The 20,079-nt window shown below is 34.8% G+C and overlaps 1 protein-coding gene across 1 annotated transcript in view; it reads right to left on the reverse strand.

Annotated features, from left to right (window-relative positions):
- Window positions 1–20,079, reverse strand: part of LOC129256885 (inositol-pentakisphosphate 2-kinase-like) — a 24,284-nt gene continuing 4,205 nt past the window's right edge. The window contains exons 2-13 of the mRNA XM_054895097.2: window positions 15,600–15,767; window positions 14,441–14,494; window positions 13,562–13,648; window positions 12,661–12,846; window positions 12,193–12,285; window positions 11,681–11,739; window positions 10,528–10,600; window positions 9,321–9,469; window positions 8,503–8,636; window positions 8,195–8,348; window positions 5,773–5,964; window positions 1–4,374 (exon numbers count right to left, since the gene is read on the reverse strand). Of these exons, the coding sequence (XP_054751072.2) occupies window positions 4,227–4,374; window positions 5,773–5,964; window positions 8,195–8,348; window positions 8,503–8,636; window positions 9,321–9,469; window positions 10,528–10,600; window positions 11,681–11,739; window positions 12,193–12,285; window positions 12,661–12,846; window positions 13,562–13,648; window positions 14,441–14,494; window positions 15,600–15,695 (1,425 nt within the window). The 5' untranslated portion in view covers window positions 15,696–15,767 and the 3' untranslated portion in view covers window positions 1–4,226. The remainder of the gene's footprint in view (window positions 4,375–5,772; window positions 5,965–8,194; window positions 8,349–8,502; window positions 8,637–9,320; window positions 9,470–10,527; window positions 10,601–11,680; window positions 11,740–12,192; window positions 12,286–12,660; window positions 12,847–13,561; window positions 13,649–14,440; window positions 14,495–15,599; window positions 15,768–20,079) is intronic.

The raw sequence follows: 20,079 nt of genomic DNA on the forward strand, positions 1-20,079 counted from the left end.
TACAATATATTTTGTAGCATTTATTATCAATGATTTTAGGTTAGCGTCCATCAACTTTTACGTTAATAATAGAAAATATTATAATAAAATATTGTCCATTGACCCAAAATGACCTTAGACCATGATCATGTGACCTAATACATGTGCAAAACAATCATTCATACTAGATTACCCTTATGTCGATGTTTCATGAGCTAGATCCATAAATTTTCTAAGTTATGATGCCAACTCAACACATATTCCCAACACGGCCACAGTTCATTGACCTTTGACCTTGGTCATGTGACTTGAAATTCACACAGGATATTCAATGATACTTGATTACTCTTATGTCCAAGTTTCATGACCTAGATCCATAAACTTTTTAAGTTATGATGACAATTCCTCAAATAACCCCAACATGGCCAAAGTTAATTGACCTTTAAATGACATTTGACCTTAATCATGTGAACTGAAACTAAGGTAGGATCTTCAGTGATACACTATTACCCCTATGTCTAAGTTTTTATGAACTAGGTCCATATACTTTCTAAGTTATGACATTTCAAAAACTTAACCTTGGTTAAGATTTTGATATTGAGTCCCCAAACCTGGTCTAACTTCATTGGACCTAAATGACCTTTTGACCTTGGTCTTGTGACCTGAAACTCAGGCAAGATGTTCAGTAATACTTGATTACCCTTATGTCCAAGTTTCATAAACTAGGTCCAAATACTTTCTAAGTTATGATGACATTTCAAAAACTTAACCTTGGTTAAGATTTCAACGTTGACGACGCTGCTGCCGTCGCCGTTGGAAAAGCGGCGCCTATAGTCTCGCTCTGCTATACAGGCGAGACAATAAAACCTTATTTGGATATTTTGATGGAATAAAAATATACAACTACATTTGCGTAGGTTAGAAAATAAACAATTTCAATACACATTCTGCACAAATGTTTAGATTTCATGCCTGTCCAAAATAACCATAATAATTCACAGGTATAATGCATATAAATACAAACCTGTTCCAAATCTAAGATCTCTTCATAAAGACTTGTAGCTGTTGTTAATGCAAAGTTTTAAGGTGAATGGGGGATTATGCACCGGAACTCTGGAATAGTATCCCACACAATTTAATGCAAGTTCATACAATTGGGCAATTCAAGTTTGCACTGAAAACATATTTTTGAACTGAAAATATCACCATAGCATTACCAGCAGCTTTCCCCTATCTGTTCTTCTTTCATTTTCCTAACCTGCATTGAGACCTTTAAAAAGTAAAATGCCTATACAAGATCTGTTCTGTTATTACTATCATCATTACTAATTTGCAGTTATTTCTGAAAATTAAAATTTGCAACCATTGCTAAAAACTAAGACAAATATAAATTCTTTGGTATTCTCATTAGATATAGAGCATTTTTAACAAAATCCCTTTTGTATATTACACCATCAGTGGGCAATTAGTTCTGAATGATTATATCAACTTGCCGACTCATATAATCTCTCTGAATAAAGGCCCTGTGAAACCTGAGAATGCCTTCAACAAAGCAGAAAATGATCATCTATCAATATCTCCATTAAAAAACTTATTTATATCCATGTTTCATTGTGATACCAGAATGTGAAATACAACAAAAATCTTTAGTTAAAAACACTCTTATCATTTGTTTACTTTATGATCACAAATGTCAGATTATGATATATAATGCCTTCTTACTCATCACAATAGCACACTGAGAAAATAGTTATTCATGAGAAAATGATGAATTCTGCAATACATTTGGTTGTTTCTTGTTTAAACCTGATCACTACTCATCCTAAATTTCAACAGACAAGTAATTGCTTGATCATGAATCATTTAAATTTCCTTTTACACACATAAACTGAAAAATCGATTTAAAATAATACTTTAGAGGTTTTCCTGGTCTATTAAGACTTCCAACTTGTATATGAAATAGTAATGATTAGTAGAACTCTGTTACTCACAATGCACACAATTCATTCACTTTTTTCATTACATAACTAAATAATAATTTGCAACAATGAATATGAAACTAGTAACAGAAAAATTGCAGCATATATAAAGTAAACTTTAAATATATAAGGCAAAATATTTCAGTAAATCTTTCAGGTATACATGTATTTAATGTATATTTAAGCATCTTATAATGCACTCAACTGAGATTGATATCCAAGGAATATAGGGCATAATATATCCAGAGAGAGCAATATTGACTGATTTAGTCATTTTCTTGTCTGTTGCGTATATGCAATGTGACTATTTCAGTGTCAATACTATAATGTACATATAATGCACATTTATCAGTGCGTTATGGCGATGCAGCACACTCAAGGGTATTCGCATGTTATTGCTAAAACCTGAGATGCCTGCATTGCCACTAACTCCACAAATTTAAATATGTGCATTATTTGTCTTATAAAACGGAAATCAGTGTGAATTCATAAGAAAAGGTTGCTCGAATCTCTCTAAATTTTTTAGGATTGCATAGATTGAAAGGTATTATGATATCACAGGTGTATCTAGTATGCATGTAGCACCAGCAGCATGCCTTTCCTTTGAAAGAATGCGTATTTCAGATGGTGTCTCAGTTTAAGGGCTATGGGCAAAATGATGCACCCAAAATGCAGTGCTGCAAGAAAAATGCATGGCTGGGTGGTTACATGAAATTAAAGCATAAACATTTGACTTGCATACCCACTCACTACTGGCTACATCTCTGAACCCGTTTTATAAAACAAATTATTAATACTGAACAAACTTAACAAATTTCAAAAAAACACTATGCTCATCATGCTTATCTGTTAGTTTGGCCAAGGAGGTTTCAAATGAGATGGAGTAACAGCAAATAAAATCCCTTTGAACAAGGTTAAAAACCGCCAGCAGAAAGTATGTCAGGCATGCACTTTGCTCAACATCTCTTGCAATTGTGTAGACAAATGATTCCCGCATGACTCCGCAGCTATAGGTCATATATTAAAGGGAAATATGCTATTGTGATGATAATTACTTTTTCGCTGCATCTTGGTCTGGTTATATGTGTAGTACATAATTCGAAGGCATGCGAAAATAAACTCTGCAATATGTCCTGAAATATGACTCAAATTTACTCAACTGGGCATGTACGGGCACTCATCTGGCATATACAATAATGAATAACAATATTCCACCGACCACATTTGAAATTTTCATTCACCGCAAACGATCAGAAAAAGTGTTAAAATCTGGTTTCAGGAAAGGTCAAATTCTTACTTTTTTCACTAATCAAAGGTTAATTGATATAATCTGGGCAGTATATCGGTGTAATAGTGCTTGGTTATTGATGTCTTGTAATGCGTTCAAATTTCAGTTTGTTTATTAATATGAAAGATTGAAAATTGATACAAATGGATATTGGTAAAATTTCACTCCTCGGATTTCTTCACTGAAACTGGTGGCTTCGAAGGCGGACATGAAAAAGGTCCTTACTGCCGTTCTTTCTTTTGTGCTTCTTTAGAAGTGAACAGCTGCTTGAATAAATTTGTTGCCTGTTGGATCTCCAGTCATAGAATCTTCTTGGTTTGGCAGAATTTAGTTACTAAACAGCTTCATGATATCGACAGATACACTTATAAAACACAATTAAAATATCCACCTTATCGACTAAGAATAATACATCTTATCCTAAGGCTTACATTAAAAAATAGATCAGAAAAAAATCTTAAGCATCAAGGATATGCATTTCATACATATGATAATTGATATACAAAATAATGGAAAAATAAACAGACTCTTATTTTCATACACACAAAAAATGGTGGAATATAATCATGTATGACAACCAATCATATCAAGTTATAACAAATAAAACAAAAAGTTCTACAAACAATCACAAAGATAATTGATTGAGATTTCATTAAATGCGGAATTTGTGAAACTATTGTGAAGCAAAATTATAAATGTGAATATAAGACAAAGTTTCTGTCCTATACCTTCTATCATAGATTTACAAATGATTTTCAAACGAATTGGGAGAAGGTTTTATAATGCATTTTTTCCTCAATATTTCAATGATATTTTTTACTTTCTGTCAACACATTATTTTAAGTTCACTATACAGCAAGATTCAATCTGAAATTGATGTCCAGTTTGCAATCATAAAATCAAATCTGTGTAACTGAATACTTAGCTTAGATGAAATTTGTTGCAGTAAGAAATCTTGATTGCCAGCTCAGAATTCAACATTACCTGCTATGATAGGTTTCTGAGATAAGGTGTTTTTGTTTATGGTAATAAGGAATCTTAGCAGGTGACTTAGAATCTAGGTCGACTAGGTGACATGCTACATGGAATCTCTGTTCCTTCAAGGATACAATATCCCCATCCATGGTACTGAAGGGTGGAAGAGAAATAAAAGAAAGGAATGAGAAAGAGGGAGAGGTGGGCAGCGTGATACAAAAGACAAAATATAGGAAAAAAATATTATAAGCTTCATTGGAATTTGGGCAACAAAAATAGTTTGAAGTAAAATTAGATTATAAGAAGGCACTACAGATTTCATAATTCCACATGTATAAAGTGAAGTTTCATTTTTGTAGTTGTGATAAACTTAAAACATTTGACAATATCTACCAAAATCAATAAAATTTTGATATCCAAGAAGATTTGCAAGAGCGAAAAAAACCATAACTTTTCATGCATAAAGAGAGTGAAAGGAAAATGAATAACTTTGTTTAAACAAGTGGAACGCCTCTGGCTGTCTCGCCTGCATTACGCAATTCAAAATAGCAGCAGTGCTGACTTTGAAAACAGCAATTGAATAATTATTCACAAAAGAAAACACTCAAAATACTATGTTCATTGACCCAACATGATCTTTGACTATGATCATGTGACCTAAGACGTGTGCAAAACAATCATTCATACTTGATTACCCTTATACATGTATATCTATTTTTCATGAACTACTAGTACATGTGTAGATCCATAAACTTTCTAAGTTCTGATGCCAATTAAACAAATACCCCCAACACGGCCAAAGTTCACTGACCTTAAATGACCTTTGATCTTGGTCATGTGACCTGAAACACGCACAGGATATTCAAGGATACATAGTTACTCTTATGTCCAAGTTTCATGACCTGTAGATCTATAAACTTTTAAAGTTATGATGTCAATTTCACAAATACCCCCAACATTATCAAATTTTGTTGACCCTAAATGACCTTTGACCTTGGTCATGTGACCTGAAACTCGCATAGGATGTTCAGGGATACTTCATTGCTCTTATGTCTAAGTTTCATGAACTAGATCCATAAAATTTCAGAGTTATGATGACAATTCCACAAATATCCCCGACATGGTCAAAGTTTGTTGACCCCAAGTGACCTTGGTCATGTGACCTAAAACTCAGGCAGGATCTTCAGTGATACACTATCACCCTTATCTCCAAGTTTCATGGACTAGGTCAAAATACTTTCTAAGTTATGACGATATTTCAAAAACTTAACCTTGGTTAAGATTTCAATTTTGACGACACCGTCGTCGGAAAAGCAGCGCCTATAGTATCGCTCAGCTATGCAGGCGATACAAAAAACTAGAATATCTTCCGCTTGCAAATAGCCTACTTAGCTTGCCGTTGACAAGCTTACGCAAGTCTCTGAAAGTTAAAATGTGCAACATTCATACCCTTGCATGGCCATATCCATTACAAAAAAAATGCTGCACATTTACCTTTCCACGAGGGAACTGTGCCTTAAAAAGCAAGACATAAAAAGGTCCTGAGCATACCTTGAAATGTCTGCTGCTTTGAATGTAATCAAAACAGAGCAATCCCTAGCTGTCCTTGACATCATGTAGGTTTTGAGAAGATTTACACACTCTTGAATTGGTAGATCTTTTACCTCATCATCACTCAATCTCTGCTTTAGAATTGTTGATGAGCTAACTGTCAAAGATGGGTCAGTGATGCTTAATCCCTCCCTGAAAAGAATTCAAGACAAATCTGAAACTTTATCTGCAATACAAGATAAAACTTACAACATTTGCATTCATAAAAAAATCAATAAAGACTCTAAAACAGTTTTAAACAAGAATTGTTGTAGTACATACCAGGTAGTCAAAATTTGTGACTTCGCCTTTTCATTCATTAAACAGTAATTTTGGGGAAATGTTTATTTTTGTATAATTTGTTATAGATTACAACCACACCTTACTCTTTCAAAGAAATGTGGAACTTGAAGAACGTTTGAGACATGAATACCTTACGCAGTTTTGATAGCATCAAGGTCTTTGGAAGGATTTTGTCCTTCAATTTACTTAAATTGTTAAGCAGAGCTGTCCATAACAACTCGGCCTGAAATTTTCCTCTATACTACTTCTTCAAAAAAAAACTTCTCCTCTTTTTTTTGTTCAGAAGATATGGCAACTGCATGATATTAATCCCACTCCAAATTATACATTTCTAGTGATAATCAAAGAAAAAATAACTACATATTGTATAACATATGATTAGCCATCATATATTCTTTTTATAACATCTGTCAGTCTGCAAGTATGTTAAAGAGCAAATGAGCAAGATTTATCCAAGTCCTCTCATGGCTGAATTCATATCCCTGCAAAATCTTGTGAATTGTGAGACATTCTTTCTCAAAGAATTAAACCATTTTCTCCTTGAGTAAAATTGATTATTTTTGTACCACAGGAAAGAGTAAACGTTACTCTTTTATATTGAATATTTCTTTAGAATCAAATATTTTGATAAATAAGTGAATTTCAAGCCTGAAAAGATACCTCAACAGAATTTTCTTCTTCAGTTTTCTCTTGCAAATTTTGTGTTTTGGGCACAAACATTATTTATATCGATCATCAGAAAGCTCAAAATACATACTTTCATACAATGTCACTCTTGTTATGTGGCACTTTTTAGATGGGTCAGCAGCCAGCTTTTTCCATCAAGATGCAAGACGAGATTTCTGAAATTTCTAAGTAGCATAAAATCTAGGGTTCTGATTTGCTGAATAATGTTTAAAAAAAACAGGCGCGGGTAATTTGAAGAGATTAGCACATGGTGTGACCTTGCAAAGGCCCAGTGTGGGGAACATTGGAATTTGTGTGGGTGTGTGGTCTCTATGACCAATCAGAGCGCAGTATTCTTGTTTTTGAGCTGCTAAATGTACTTGGCCTATGGAAAGCTGGCTGCTGACCCATCTAAAATACCTCTTCTTATAAAAATCACATCATATTAAAGCTTAGATCTTCAGCTTTATCATAAGCTAAAAATCATTTGGGCTCAAATAGAAATTAAGTGTAAAAACAATAACTTTTGTTGCATGAAAATAATTATTTTGTTTCATGTTTTAGATCAAAAGTTTTCCCTATATTACAAAATCTTTTTAAAAATCCAAACACATGACCTGAAAGAATTATTTTTCTTCTTTATAAAGATACCACAAACATGAAATGAAATTTGGTCAATATTTAATAATAATAATAATAATATAGGGTATTTATATTGCGCACATATCCACCTTGTTAGGTGCTCAAGGCGCTCCTATATTACCCGGCTAAGCTAGGCGTTCATAGCGCACACAGCTTTTTAAGGAATTACTTCCTACCGGTACCCATTTACCTCACCTGGGTTGAGTGCAGCACATTGTGGATCAGTTTCTTGCCGAAGGAAATTATGCTATGGCTGGGATTCGAACCCACAACCCTCTGTTTCAAAGTCCGAAGACTAATCCACTGGACCACAACGCTCCACATTTAGAGCAGCAATGGCCGAATAAAAAGAGGTGTTTTGGTCCGCACCAAGCTCATTAACAATGCAAAAACCCTCTAGTCATGAATATCACTTGGATAAAAGAAGCTACTTTTTGAGGGCTTGCTGACTGATTGACATCAAACCATGTCTTAAATTGACTACTTGACAATATTCTCTTACCTTACAGTTAATGCCTCTGATAAACATACTCTACTTCCCTACCTTAGGAAAATTATTCAATAATGAGAATAAAAATGCATTGCACTATTGATTGTGATCAGGGAAAAATTTACCATTTAGTTTTGATAGTTGGGTAAGATGGAATTAGGTTTTTTGTTAAAATTGTAGTTATAAATAATTATGACTTGATACAGTTTTATATTCAGTTACAAAATTGGAAAGCTTGTGTAGAGTAATCCATGCAGAAAATATTAATTTTGACATACTTACTTCTGCTCAGGATATTGATTAAGATGATTCATGTATCTATTGTATATCTTATGTATCACATCAATACCAAGAGTGTCCATATGTTGCATAGTTAAGATACGACCAAGGACACAATCATTCGCAAGTCTACAGGAACTAGCATCCTTCTTATGATCTGAAAAAAATAGAACAAAATACACCCATTCATTTCACAATGCATTCTATCTTTCCATGTTGAAATTTGTGAAGAATATGATAGGTGGATTAAGGTAATAAACCATATTCATCTGATAGCAAGTTGGGTATGTGAATAAATAAAGTAAACTTACTTGATCCATGTTGTTGACCTTCAAAACATGGTATCCATGGTGAAGACCTCTTGCTGATCTCTTGTAATGTTGATGTTTTATCTGATCGACATAGGGTCTGTATTAGAAGACTTATGATATCTTGAATACAGTCACTGTAAGAAACAAAATTGAAGAGTTTGATTCTTCTGGTTACTCAGTCTAGCCCAATTACCCTCTCTTTCTTCTCCCAGACATACTGGCGTCATTAGGCATGGGCCCCATCTCACGAAGAGTTGTGATAAATCTGATCAACCACAACTATGGAAAGCCAGTAATGCCAACATTTAAAATACATGTTTTTTCAAAATATTTTTTAGATATAATGCGTATCACATATTCCACATTGTTTTGACAATTCAATATGCTTCCTCTTCACTCACAAAAAAAAATAATTGTGCAAAGTTCCTGTATAATTTTTTTTTTTGACAATGATGGATTTCCATATAGTAAGACGGGACCCTGGTCTTTGAGCATTGCTCGAAATTGTTTTGCCATTTGATAAGCTGCTTGATCAATTTCTCATTGCACAAACTTTGAAATACTGAGCAATAAATTGTAGCACTTCGCATGATTATCCTTGTATGGAACTCAAGCCAAGCAAGTTCTGAAATATGGCTATATCCCCAGATTGATTTGTCCACTGCCACTTTAATAACCACAGGAATTGTCTCTAATTCTTTAACAGAAAGAGAAATAAGTGTGAAGCTATGAGAAAATTTGCACAAGGTGTAACAATTCATACATATTATATGCCTAGCAGAGCAACAAAGCAATCATTATATAGTAAGGTGATTTACCTTTTAGTGAAAGGAGGGATACAACACTCCTCTGATGACAGAGATTCATTGTGGCATCCAAACCAACTCTTTATTGCCATGGTGATATTTTCATGATCATCTTCTGTTGGTAATGTCCTTTTTTCTCTTGAATAAATCAGTTCACCATCCTATATCAATAAATGATAAAGTGGTAAAATATTTTAGAAGAGGAACTTCCAGAGAGCATCATTTCTCATGGGGCAAATGAATTTACACTGGAGAAGAGACAATATGAGGAGAAATTTAATTAATATTTCATCCAATCTCTGATTCAACATATGCACTTTTGATATTCCTTTTATTAGATCAATTTCTTTGAAATTAGATACTCTTTCTTGTTTAGATATTAGAAATTAAACAAATGGGTTCTCTTACATGTAAATTCATTTTGGATAAAATGCAATGACTAAACAATATGCACTATTGATATGAGAGCAAATAATAATTTGACTGAAAAGGACAAAAGTAATTACTTGTATTTCAACAAAAAAATTCGACTAAAGAGGTAGGTGTGTTGGCTCAGTTGGTAGAGCGTCCGTCTCACAACCGGGAGGTCGGAAGCTCAAACCCCGCCCGCGTCAGACCAAAAGACATTAAAAGATGGGTGTTGCTGCTACCCTGTTTGAAGGGATAGAGCCTGGTCGATCTGGTGCTGCACAGTGGCTGCTGGGCCCACGATCAAAAGGGCAAAAATGAATTTTCTATTCTCAGATTTCTATTTCAAACAATAAAAAAAGGGGTTTTCATTTTTTTTTTATGAAAGGAGCAAGACAGATAAACCTCTATAAACAAGCTATAATAGGATACTTGTACATCAACAACAGAAAAAAACCTCTTATGTTATGTTCAATGCCCTTGTGCTTAAACTCATTTGTGACAACTAAATATTTGAAATTTTATTTAATCACATTTTTATCCCTAAAATTGATAGCATAAGTCTTTTTATTTCATCGAAACACTTTTCCTTTTAATGTTCATTATCAAGAATGAACTAAGATTGATAAAGGATACCTTAGAAGTATCCCAAATATTACAACAAACACAATTGGGCAGTATGTGTATATGTTTAACTCTTTCTTCTGATATGTTGTTAATGATTTAGAGGGTTCTCCATCAAAATATTCTCCCTTCTCCCTTCATCAGAAATTAGTTTTATATAGAAGGAAAAATATCATTAACAATTTACCTTAAAGATGCAAAGGTTGTTTTGTGGTGTTTTGAACAATCCTTCAATGGCCTGCCTCATTCTCTCTGGATCTCTGAAATAATATTTTCAAAAAAGGTTCAATAAACATACATGTACATATATATGTACAATGAGAAAAGAAATGACACAATGAGAAAAGAAATGACAAATTTCAATTTAATTTCTATGGCCTGTGATGATACTCTGATTGGCAATATTGTATTAAAAATGCTATGTTTTGTATAATAATTTACAGACTAGGCCTATTACAGATTGTTTTTCTGTATTATTTTAGTAGAGTGCCTCGTTTCACTCATGACATATGGGAAATGTATTTTACAGAACATACATTGAGTTCATGAAAGCACAAGCAGCATTAGAGAAACAGTGGACGAAAACTGTAAAACAAAACATATCAAGGGTTGACAGAGAAGTCGAATAAGATTATAAAGTAATAAATGCAAATGAGAAATAAACTAGATGGATTATTGACTGCACACAGGTGTAATGTATATTGCATACTTTATTCTGATATTGTGAAACCATTAAATTAATTTAATCGCATTGTTAAACTGTAGAGTAAATTATAAAATGAACAAGCCATTCCCTGAATCTAAAGATCATAATCATTCCTATATGCTTGCATATATAAACCAAGTTTGAAGTCAGTCCTTCAAACAGTTCTTGAATTATCACAAAAAGAAGATATATTTCAAGATGCATGTTCTCTGTGACCTTTGATCTATGTCCCTCTAAACTAATCAGATCATAGTCACTCCCATATGCATTCAATATCTAAATATGTAGTCAATACATCAAACTGTTCTTGAGATATCGCGAGAACAAAAACGGGATGGACACCTCCAGCACCACTACGGTGGGCGGAAGCATGATTAAAAAAATTGATAAATCTCATTTTGGGACTAATTTGGCAATGAATATTTTAGTTCTCAACATTAAAATTGTTTTTCCAAAAGTTTTTTTTTCCAAATTCAGATTCAAATTTTTTTCCACATCTCATAAAAAGTACAATACAAATTTAAAAAAGGTAAATACATATCAAAGATGCAAATGTATCTATTCAAATGCAAAGGAGGGGGGGTATTTATTTAGTTAGGGAACAGAAAAAAATCTTAAACAAAAGTAATTTTACCCAGAGAAAAGATTGACAGGGCAGTATTTGCTTGTGTAGTTCCATTGACCTTCTTTCCTCTGAAAGATAATATATACAAACACACAGAACCTCATATAACAAATCAGTATTTACTCAACCTGTGATAAATGTGAATGACATGCTCTTAATATGTTGATTGTAATGGGATTTTATTGAAATCTTTGGCAGAAAACTTGTATGAAATAAGTGCAAGAAGCACAACATAACAATTATAATCTTTTATAATAAATCTTGAAATTATTGAGTTTATTGATCACTTTAATATAAAATAGATTTTCTGAATGTAATAAAAAGGTGTCCTAAGCTCCTCCTAGCTTAAACAAACATATTTCAATAAAAAAAAATCACTGACAACTCCCCCCCCCAAAAAAAAAAAAACCCACACCTTTAGTAAAATATTGAAATAAAAAGACATGATAGTATAATTTACTTCCTTAGAATACAATAATGACAATTTTTAAGAGATTCATGAATAATCTTAAATTTCAAACCTTTAATATTTGTTGCATGCAGAACAAGCAAACTGGTTGATCTTCAATCTCTGGAGATGAAATATGGTGGATGGGTATATAACCTAGTTTAGGCTGAAAATCAGAGAAAGTAATGATAACATTTTGTAAACAAACCAATAAAAATCATTAAATCAATACAGAACACATTTTTTACATATAAATCACAAATATAGTTACCTTGAAATTTCTTTTACCTTTATATTTACACTGTGGTTGATATGTCCTTAAACTAACAGAGATAAAGTTTAATCATTAATCGACAATCATTTAATCAAGATCAGCAGCAGATCTGAAAAAGATGGTCCTGAAAAAAAAATGTTAATATCAGAAAAGATTTTTTTCATGAGCATTGTAATCATTTTCTGTTCTAATTGCCAAGGGCAAACTTTCATACAATCTAAAAAATCAGATCAACCATATATTGATATTGCTAAATGTGTACTGTACCTTTAATTCTACAGTAAGAGTTGATGTTCCCTTAAGTCCTTTGTCATCTAAAAAGCAGTAATTTGGTGAGCAGAGAACTGATGTTTGATTGGGATCTATCATCTGATGGCATCTTTTTAAAGGTCTTTGGCTCTCAAATGCTTTGCTTACTGAATCAACAAAATCTGCACTCACTGGAATGCATTTCTGTGCAAAAAGTGAGACAAAAGTTTGTAGGATAAATAACAGCTATTCATACAAAAAAGGAGATGAAAATATACATCAAAAACTGTATGTAGAGTTTTGACATAAAAACTGCACCCATCCTTGGAAAATTGATTAAAGACATATCTCAGTTATTTGTGATTATCAGCCCTCTCATGTTATGCCTTATATTAATATAAGAATCGTGTAAAGTTCAAAGCAGTAATAAGATGTTTCTACAAAGTCATAATTGCCGCATCACAATCAACAAAGTAGGAATGTGAACTTATGTAGCGTCACATATTGTACTTGAGCAAATTTACAAATGATTCAAGAATAGGCTGAATGGGAACAAAACATAATAATTTACCAGGTACTCCAATGGTGTTAAACAATTTATAATTATAAAAGATAATAAATTAGAACTTTGTATGTCGGACTGACAAGGAACACAGAATAGACAAGGGTTCTATTAAACCTTATGAATGTCTTTGATTCACACAAGATTTTCACAATTTACCAGAATTTTGGAATAAGAAACTTCTTTATGAACATGGCAGTAGTAGCCAGATTGCATCTTCTTTATGAGCAAGGAGGTACCTAGATTGTGTCTTGCCCACAAACAGAGTGTTACTAAAGCTCAAAAGTGATTTACAATATCAAAGATTTCAAAATGGAACCTCTGAAATCAGAATGACTGATGTGCTTCAATACTTACTGGAATACTGGAATATCTCCCCAAGATAGGCAGGAGGCAGTTTTTGATGTAATTAATTTTTGCCCAACACTCCATTTTTCTAGAATTCTGCAGATGTAACAGATTGATTGAAAAAAAATGATGATAAAAATTACAATTCAAAACTATACACATGGGTTTTTTCATATGAACATTCTATGTTGAAGGATTTCTACTATTGTATTAAATGATTTATACAAATTTAAAGTGGGAATACAGTGCACAAGACAAGAAGATTATCACTACCGGGGGGGGGGGGGGTATAATAAAAACTAATATCCACCTTTTATTTTTCAATAAAGTGAAGAAAATTAGAAAAGAGTGATTAAAAATGTACAGTTTTGTATAGAACTGATGACAAAGCAATTTTCCTTTAATAATAAAGCTCTCTTCTAGGCATATAGACAAGATTCAACAATGTTGAGACCCTAAAATATCCATTTCATTTACATTCTGATTGTCAATTTCAAATACTAAAGTTTTCTGCTAATTAAACACGTTTTAAAGCCAGACTAAACAAGAATGCTAGAAGTAATTTTATGACTGGCCGTACTTCATCTTCTTAATTGTATATTTATGAAAAAGATATTGTACCAAACATTTGAAATTTACTGAATTTATTCATATTATCCTTTTTCTCAATATTTCTTTTAACAAAATATATTTTTGTTTGATTCCGCTAGATTGAAATTAATCGAACCTTGATGAATAGCTTGGTTATAGCAATCCAGAAACAAGTGAAAAATTATTTTGTTAAGAGAAATGTTACTGGTAACTGGTTTGGGTTAGTGTAAACAATGATATGAAAATTCCACCCAAGCGTATGCTCCCACTAAGAAATATTTTATTAGGATATACTACCTTCTGAAGGACATCTTTGGTGTCTTTCTTCCAAAGCCGATAAACAATGTGCTTCTGTAGAAAGGAATTAAAAGAATAATGTACAAACCACCATTATTGGCAAAGAACTACATGAAATGTTATACATCTATTTATTAACAATATTTCAACAGGATACCCAATCAACATAAAAATTGCTCTCCCTTGGGGTCCTGTATATTAAAAAACAATCACAATATGTCTTATTATACACAGTAAAATTAACATGAGAAAATATACATACATTATGATAGAACATAATAGTTGAAGTAAGATATAAACGAAACTATAAATAACTATTAACTACGCACATCATTAGAAAGAAGGGAATATACATACATGTACATAGAACATAATAATCGAAATTGACATCGGAGATATTTACTATTGGAAAAAAAAAAGGTATCTACATGATTAAGAGAAACAAAGCACCAGTCTTCACCCTGTTTCCCTGTTTTAGATATTTTGGTAAAAAGGTTTGAGGATTCTGAAGATCAATTATCAGTGAGTTATTATGACACCAATTAGTCTAATACTCCAAGGTACGTTGGATCAAAGATACTCCAAGGGGAAACTGGACACTTTGGTGATCGTTTCTACATGGGAAGAGACCAAACAGTGTTTGGTCATGAATCGGCATACGGGTTGTGTAAAAACATAGAGGTGAAATGATAAGAGGCGGATGCAGGGGTGGTGCAAGGGGATGGTCTCATCTCTCCTTTCATAATAATAATAAAATTATTATTATCTCTCCTTTCACAGATATTGCTATCAAATACTTATTTTCGAATTTGTTGGCATTAAAAAAAGTAAAATTTCAGAATTGCACATCCCCTCACCCCTCTCTCATTTCGCCCTATACTTTGTAGACAACCCAAAAATTCAATATGCAAATGTTGACCTACCCAAAGCTAATGGGTACTCTTTCAAAGAGTTACATTACATGCCCTATTAAAAGTGTCCAATCTTCCCCTTGATGTACAGGTGTCTTTGTTTGGACCCAAAAAAATTATCAGCTAAAATACTGCCTGGTTATCAATATATCACTAAAACACTCTATATCTAATAATAATTAACCAATAATTTTATTCATACTTATCACAGAGTAACAAGGATATTAAATATGTTCACGCCATCTCACCTTCTTATGTCCAATAACTAATGATGAATTTCCCTCCTTGATATACTTCCAGAATTTAACATCCTCAATATCCTCTTCTAGATCATTAGAATCCATAGTCCCATCAATTCAACTTTCCAGTGTGTTAGCTTCTTTTAATCATATTGATGCTTTGTGTTGCTTACAGACCTATGGAAGAATAGGCAATGAATATTAGATCTAATGCGGATGGTACATTAAAGCAGATACGAACCAATAGCGCCATCTCGAGTCCTCAACTACTCATACCTGGCCAGTTTCCTGGCCCATAATGCTAGTGTTGTCTAGTAATATAGACACATAGAGATGTATACTAATAATGCTAGAGGGCGTACTTCGTCAAATCTCTGTGATTACGCGGAGACCGGCCGCTATTACTCGATAGGTCTTCGCAGCCTGCCATGCGCGTACATTACCTATGGGGCATGTACAGTGATAGCACAGAAACGGAACAAAATGATGACATATGAGCTTGAAAGCAAATGGAAAAGCAAAATATTGTAAATCGCACTGGATTAAAGTTCAAATTAACAAAGAATCTATCAAAACTGAGGACAAAACTGCCTATATAGACCTATAGGCAGTCATAATATATCCTACAAATAATACAGTCCAACGATAATATACATCCCCAATCATTTTTGCTTTGGTCATAACATTTCGATGTATCATATATATGACTTCTATTTTCTGATGATTTGGAAGGGATGAATATTAAAAACAACATGCAGCTAGGCCTATAGGCATATCGTTCTAGGTCCTGTAAATTTAACATGATCTGGTGTTCAAGTTGACCTCAGAAATTTCATAGGCCCTTTCACAGTGTCTGATGCATCCGAGACACAAGCTATCGAAAAAACACGATTGCATTTTTTTTCAAGTATAGTTTCCTAATTACTATGATGCTGATTGCTGATAATTTATTTCTTTACTTTTGATAATTTTTATAATTCATTTTCCATTTAGATCTACACATAGAAATCATATAAAGAATATAGAGCCTAACTCCTTTCCCCATGGTTTTAAACGTCGATGTAACCAACATCACAATAACTTGTGAGTCATAAAATGACTTTTATTGATAATATTTGAAAATGATTTATGCATTGGTCCAATTAATTGATAAGTTTATGATTTAAATTTCCAATGCTGTCAACCATCCGGTCATATTGATTACTTATATACGTGCGAGCAATTAAGAAATGTTTGTTGACAGCAAAATTTGCATATCAAATGCGCGCATGCAGTAGTACAATTTTGCAATGTACAGGAGGCCATGGGGTAAAGTGTAGGATGTTTACCGTGTATTATTGACTTGCAAACATTTCAATATTTCGGAGAGTAAACAAATTACAATGCGTGTTTAACGCAACATAGAACAATTTCACTTTGATTTTCTGGAAAGTCTAAACTTGATTCACTCCGGCTGAAATACTATGCAGATCGGCAAACCGGCTGAAATATTCTGTTGATATAATTATGGCCGGCGTTTGTGATCCTAATGATTGGACCAATATTATGTGAACAAATCAAGGATAGAATAATAAGAAGGAGAGGAATAAGGAGGAGAAGAGAAGAAAAGGGGCGGGAAGACTGAGGATATTTGTATTATACTACAAAGATTATTATTACTAAAACTGAGTGTATAAAACCAGTTGATAACAATATCATGAAAGAGATTCATAAATGCAAACTTAATAAACTTATATAAAAACGGTTGCAAAATTGTGAGTACTAAAACCAAACATAATATTATTGAATATTGCAAAACTGAAAATCCTTGGAATAAGATGTTATACAAATTGTCAGCTGTTGAGTGATCATCATAATTACCTGTCTTGAGATTGTGTTAATATTTATTAACTGTGTCTGTGTTAAATTTATGGCAAAGATTTCCAAACACTGGCACCGGCCTATGTCATAAACCGGTAAACATGCGTTTTGCATATTCAGTTTTGTTTGTCACTTTAAAAGTATAACTAACTTGATCTTCTAATTTTATTCTTTTAATTTCATTGGCTAGCCTATGGACCTGAGTTTGATTTTTCAGGTTTGTTTTATACACTACTCAAAAAAAGTTAAGGACCACTTTTTAATGTGTGTATACAATTTTCAAACCGGGTGTTGTATTTCTAGAAATACCCGAATATGGCTGTCTTGAATCTCCTCAAACACCCTGTAACAATTTCACACATGGGTGGTTTCAGTTGTTGCATGATGTCTCTCGCATTATTGCATATCCTGAAAAGTGGGCCCATTGTGAAGTGGTACAAATGTGGATTCAAATGCATTTTCTGTCTTTAGTCTCTACAATCAACAAATTGCTGACAACAGCAATGCCAAGATACAGCTGTCCAGGATGCCATCAAACACAATGAAATCAATTTCACACATGCAGTTCTTTCATGTCTCTTGCATCATTGCAATGTGCCCGTACAAAAGTGGCTTCCAAAGCATTTTCTGTCTTTAGTCTCTACAATCAACAACTTGCTGACAATAGCAATGCCAAGATACAGCTGTCCAGAATGCCATCAAACACAATGACATCAATTTCACACATGCAGTTCTTTCATGATGTCTCTGGCATCATTGCAGTGGGCCATAAGACAAGTGTCTTCCAAAGCATTTTCCGTCTTTAGTCTGTACAATCAACAACTTGCCTACAACAGCAATGCCAAGACACCACCTAAGTGAAACAGATGTAGCCAGAGCCCTAGGGATGCTGGAAGCTGGCCTCAGTCAGCGAAGAGTAGCCAGAATGATGGGCGTGTCACACAGTGTCATTAGCAGAGCAAATCAAAGACACCGAGAGACAGGGCTATACTCCGAGAGACCCCGCAGTGGCCGACCAGTTTCGACAACCCCTAGAGATGATCGCTACTTGACGAATCTCAGCCTCCGCAACCGCTTTCACAGTGCACGCCGCCTCAACAATGACTTCGCTGCAGCAACTGGAGTGATTGTTTCCACTCAAACAATCCGTAACCGACTTCACAGAGCCAATATGCATGCCAGACGGCCAGCTCAGTGTGTCCCACTCACCCCTGCTCACAGAAGAATTCGTCTCAACTGGGCCCGGGAGCATGTCAGATGGACCAGACAGCAATGGCGTAGAGTTCTGTTCACAGATGAGAGCAGATTTTCCCTTGACCACAATGATGGACGTTCGAGAGTCTAGAGGCGACCAGGAGAGAGATTTGCAGACCCCTGTATTGCAGAACATGACCGTTATGGGGGAGGCAGCGTCATGGTGTGGGGAGGCATCACCTACGCCAACCGTACTCGTCTCTACGTGGTCCCAGGGGGAGCAATGACAGGAGTGAGGTACAGGGATGAGGTCCTTGAACCTATAGTGGTGCCATTTGCAGAAAATGTGGGACAAAACATCATTTTCATGGATGACAATGCCCGTGCCCACCGAGCTAGGGTGGTGACCGAGTTCCTTGAGGGCCAGGGGATTGAGCGTATGGAGTGGCCAGCGAGGTCCCCGGACTTAAACCCGATAGAGCACGTCTGGGACATGATGGGGAGGAGTCTCGAGCAGCTCGAAGCCCATCCACTTGGACTGCAGCAGCTGGGTGTGGCTCTGGAGGCTGCATGGGATGCACTGGACGTCAGAGACATCAATCACCTCATCAGCTCCATGAGACAGCGCTGTGAAGCCGTTATTGCTGCAGGAGGTGGTCACACTCGTTACTGAACTGCCTGAAAGACACTCAGACATTCGTTTTTACATGTCGGTAGCTGATACCCCTCGGGGCCCACTTTTCAGGATGTGCAGTGATGCGAGAGACATTGTGCAACAACTGAAACCACCCATGCGTGAAATTGATTACAGCGTGTTTAAGGACATTTAGGACAGTTGTACTGAGGTATTTCCAGAAATAAAACACCTTGTATAAAATCTTTATGTACGTTTTAAAAAGTGGTCCTTAACTTTTTTTGAGTAGTGTAATAAGGTTTTCACGGATGAACAAAATTATAATATCATTGACATACGGGGCCGCAGAATGATTTTGAAACAGGGGGTGCATAAAATCACAATCATTTATTGTGTCATGTTCATTTTCACTTTAGGGAGGGATCCCCGGGGGGGGGGGGGGGGGGGTACTCGACCAAAAAAGTAGTAGGTATGTGCCGCGGGCGAGACAAAAAACGGGGGCCTTGGAGCGCGCTTATTGTAAAAAGGAGGGTCCTCGGTAAAGGCTTCGGAACTACAAATGTTTGGGAAAACGGGGGTCCTTGGAACAGGTCGCCTTTGTGTGCATCCCAATGGAACGGGCATACGTGCATGCAGCTAGCACGGGCGCCGGGTACGCTAGCGCAGAGGTGATGGTCGGACAGCGCTCTGCGGCCGCTTTTCACCATCGTAGCAGATCAATGCGACCGGAACGGTGTAACGGAAAATATGCGAAGCTTTGGAGCGGATATCTTTCTTCTTTTTTTCTCGATAAGAAAATGC

This window comes from Lytechinus pictus, chromosome 3 (genome assembly GCF_037042905.1).
Source record: "Lytechinus pictus isolate F3 Inbred chromosome 3, Lp3.0, whole genome shotgun sequence".
Taxonomy (NCBI): domain Eukaryota; kingdom Metazoa; phylum Echinodermata; class Echinoidea; order Temnopleuroida; family Toxopneustidae; genus Lytechinus; species Lytechinus pictus.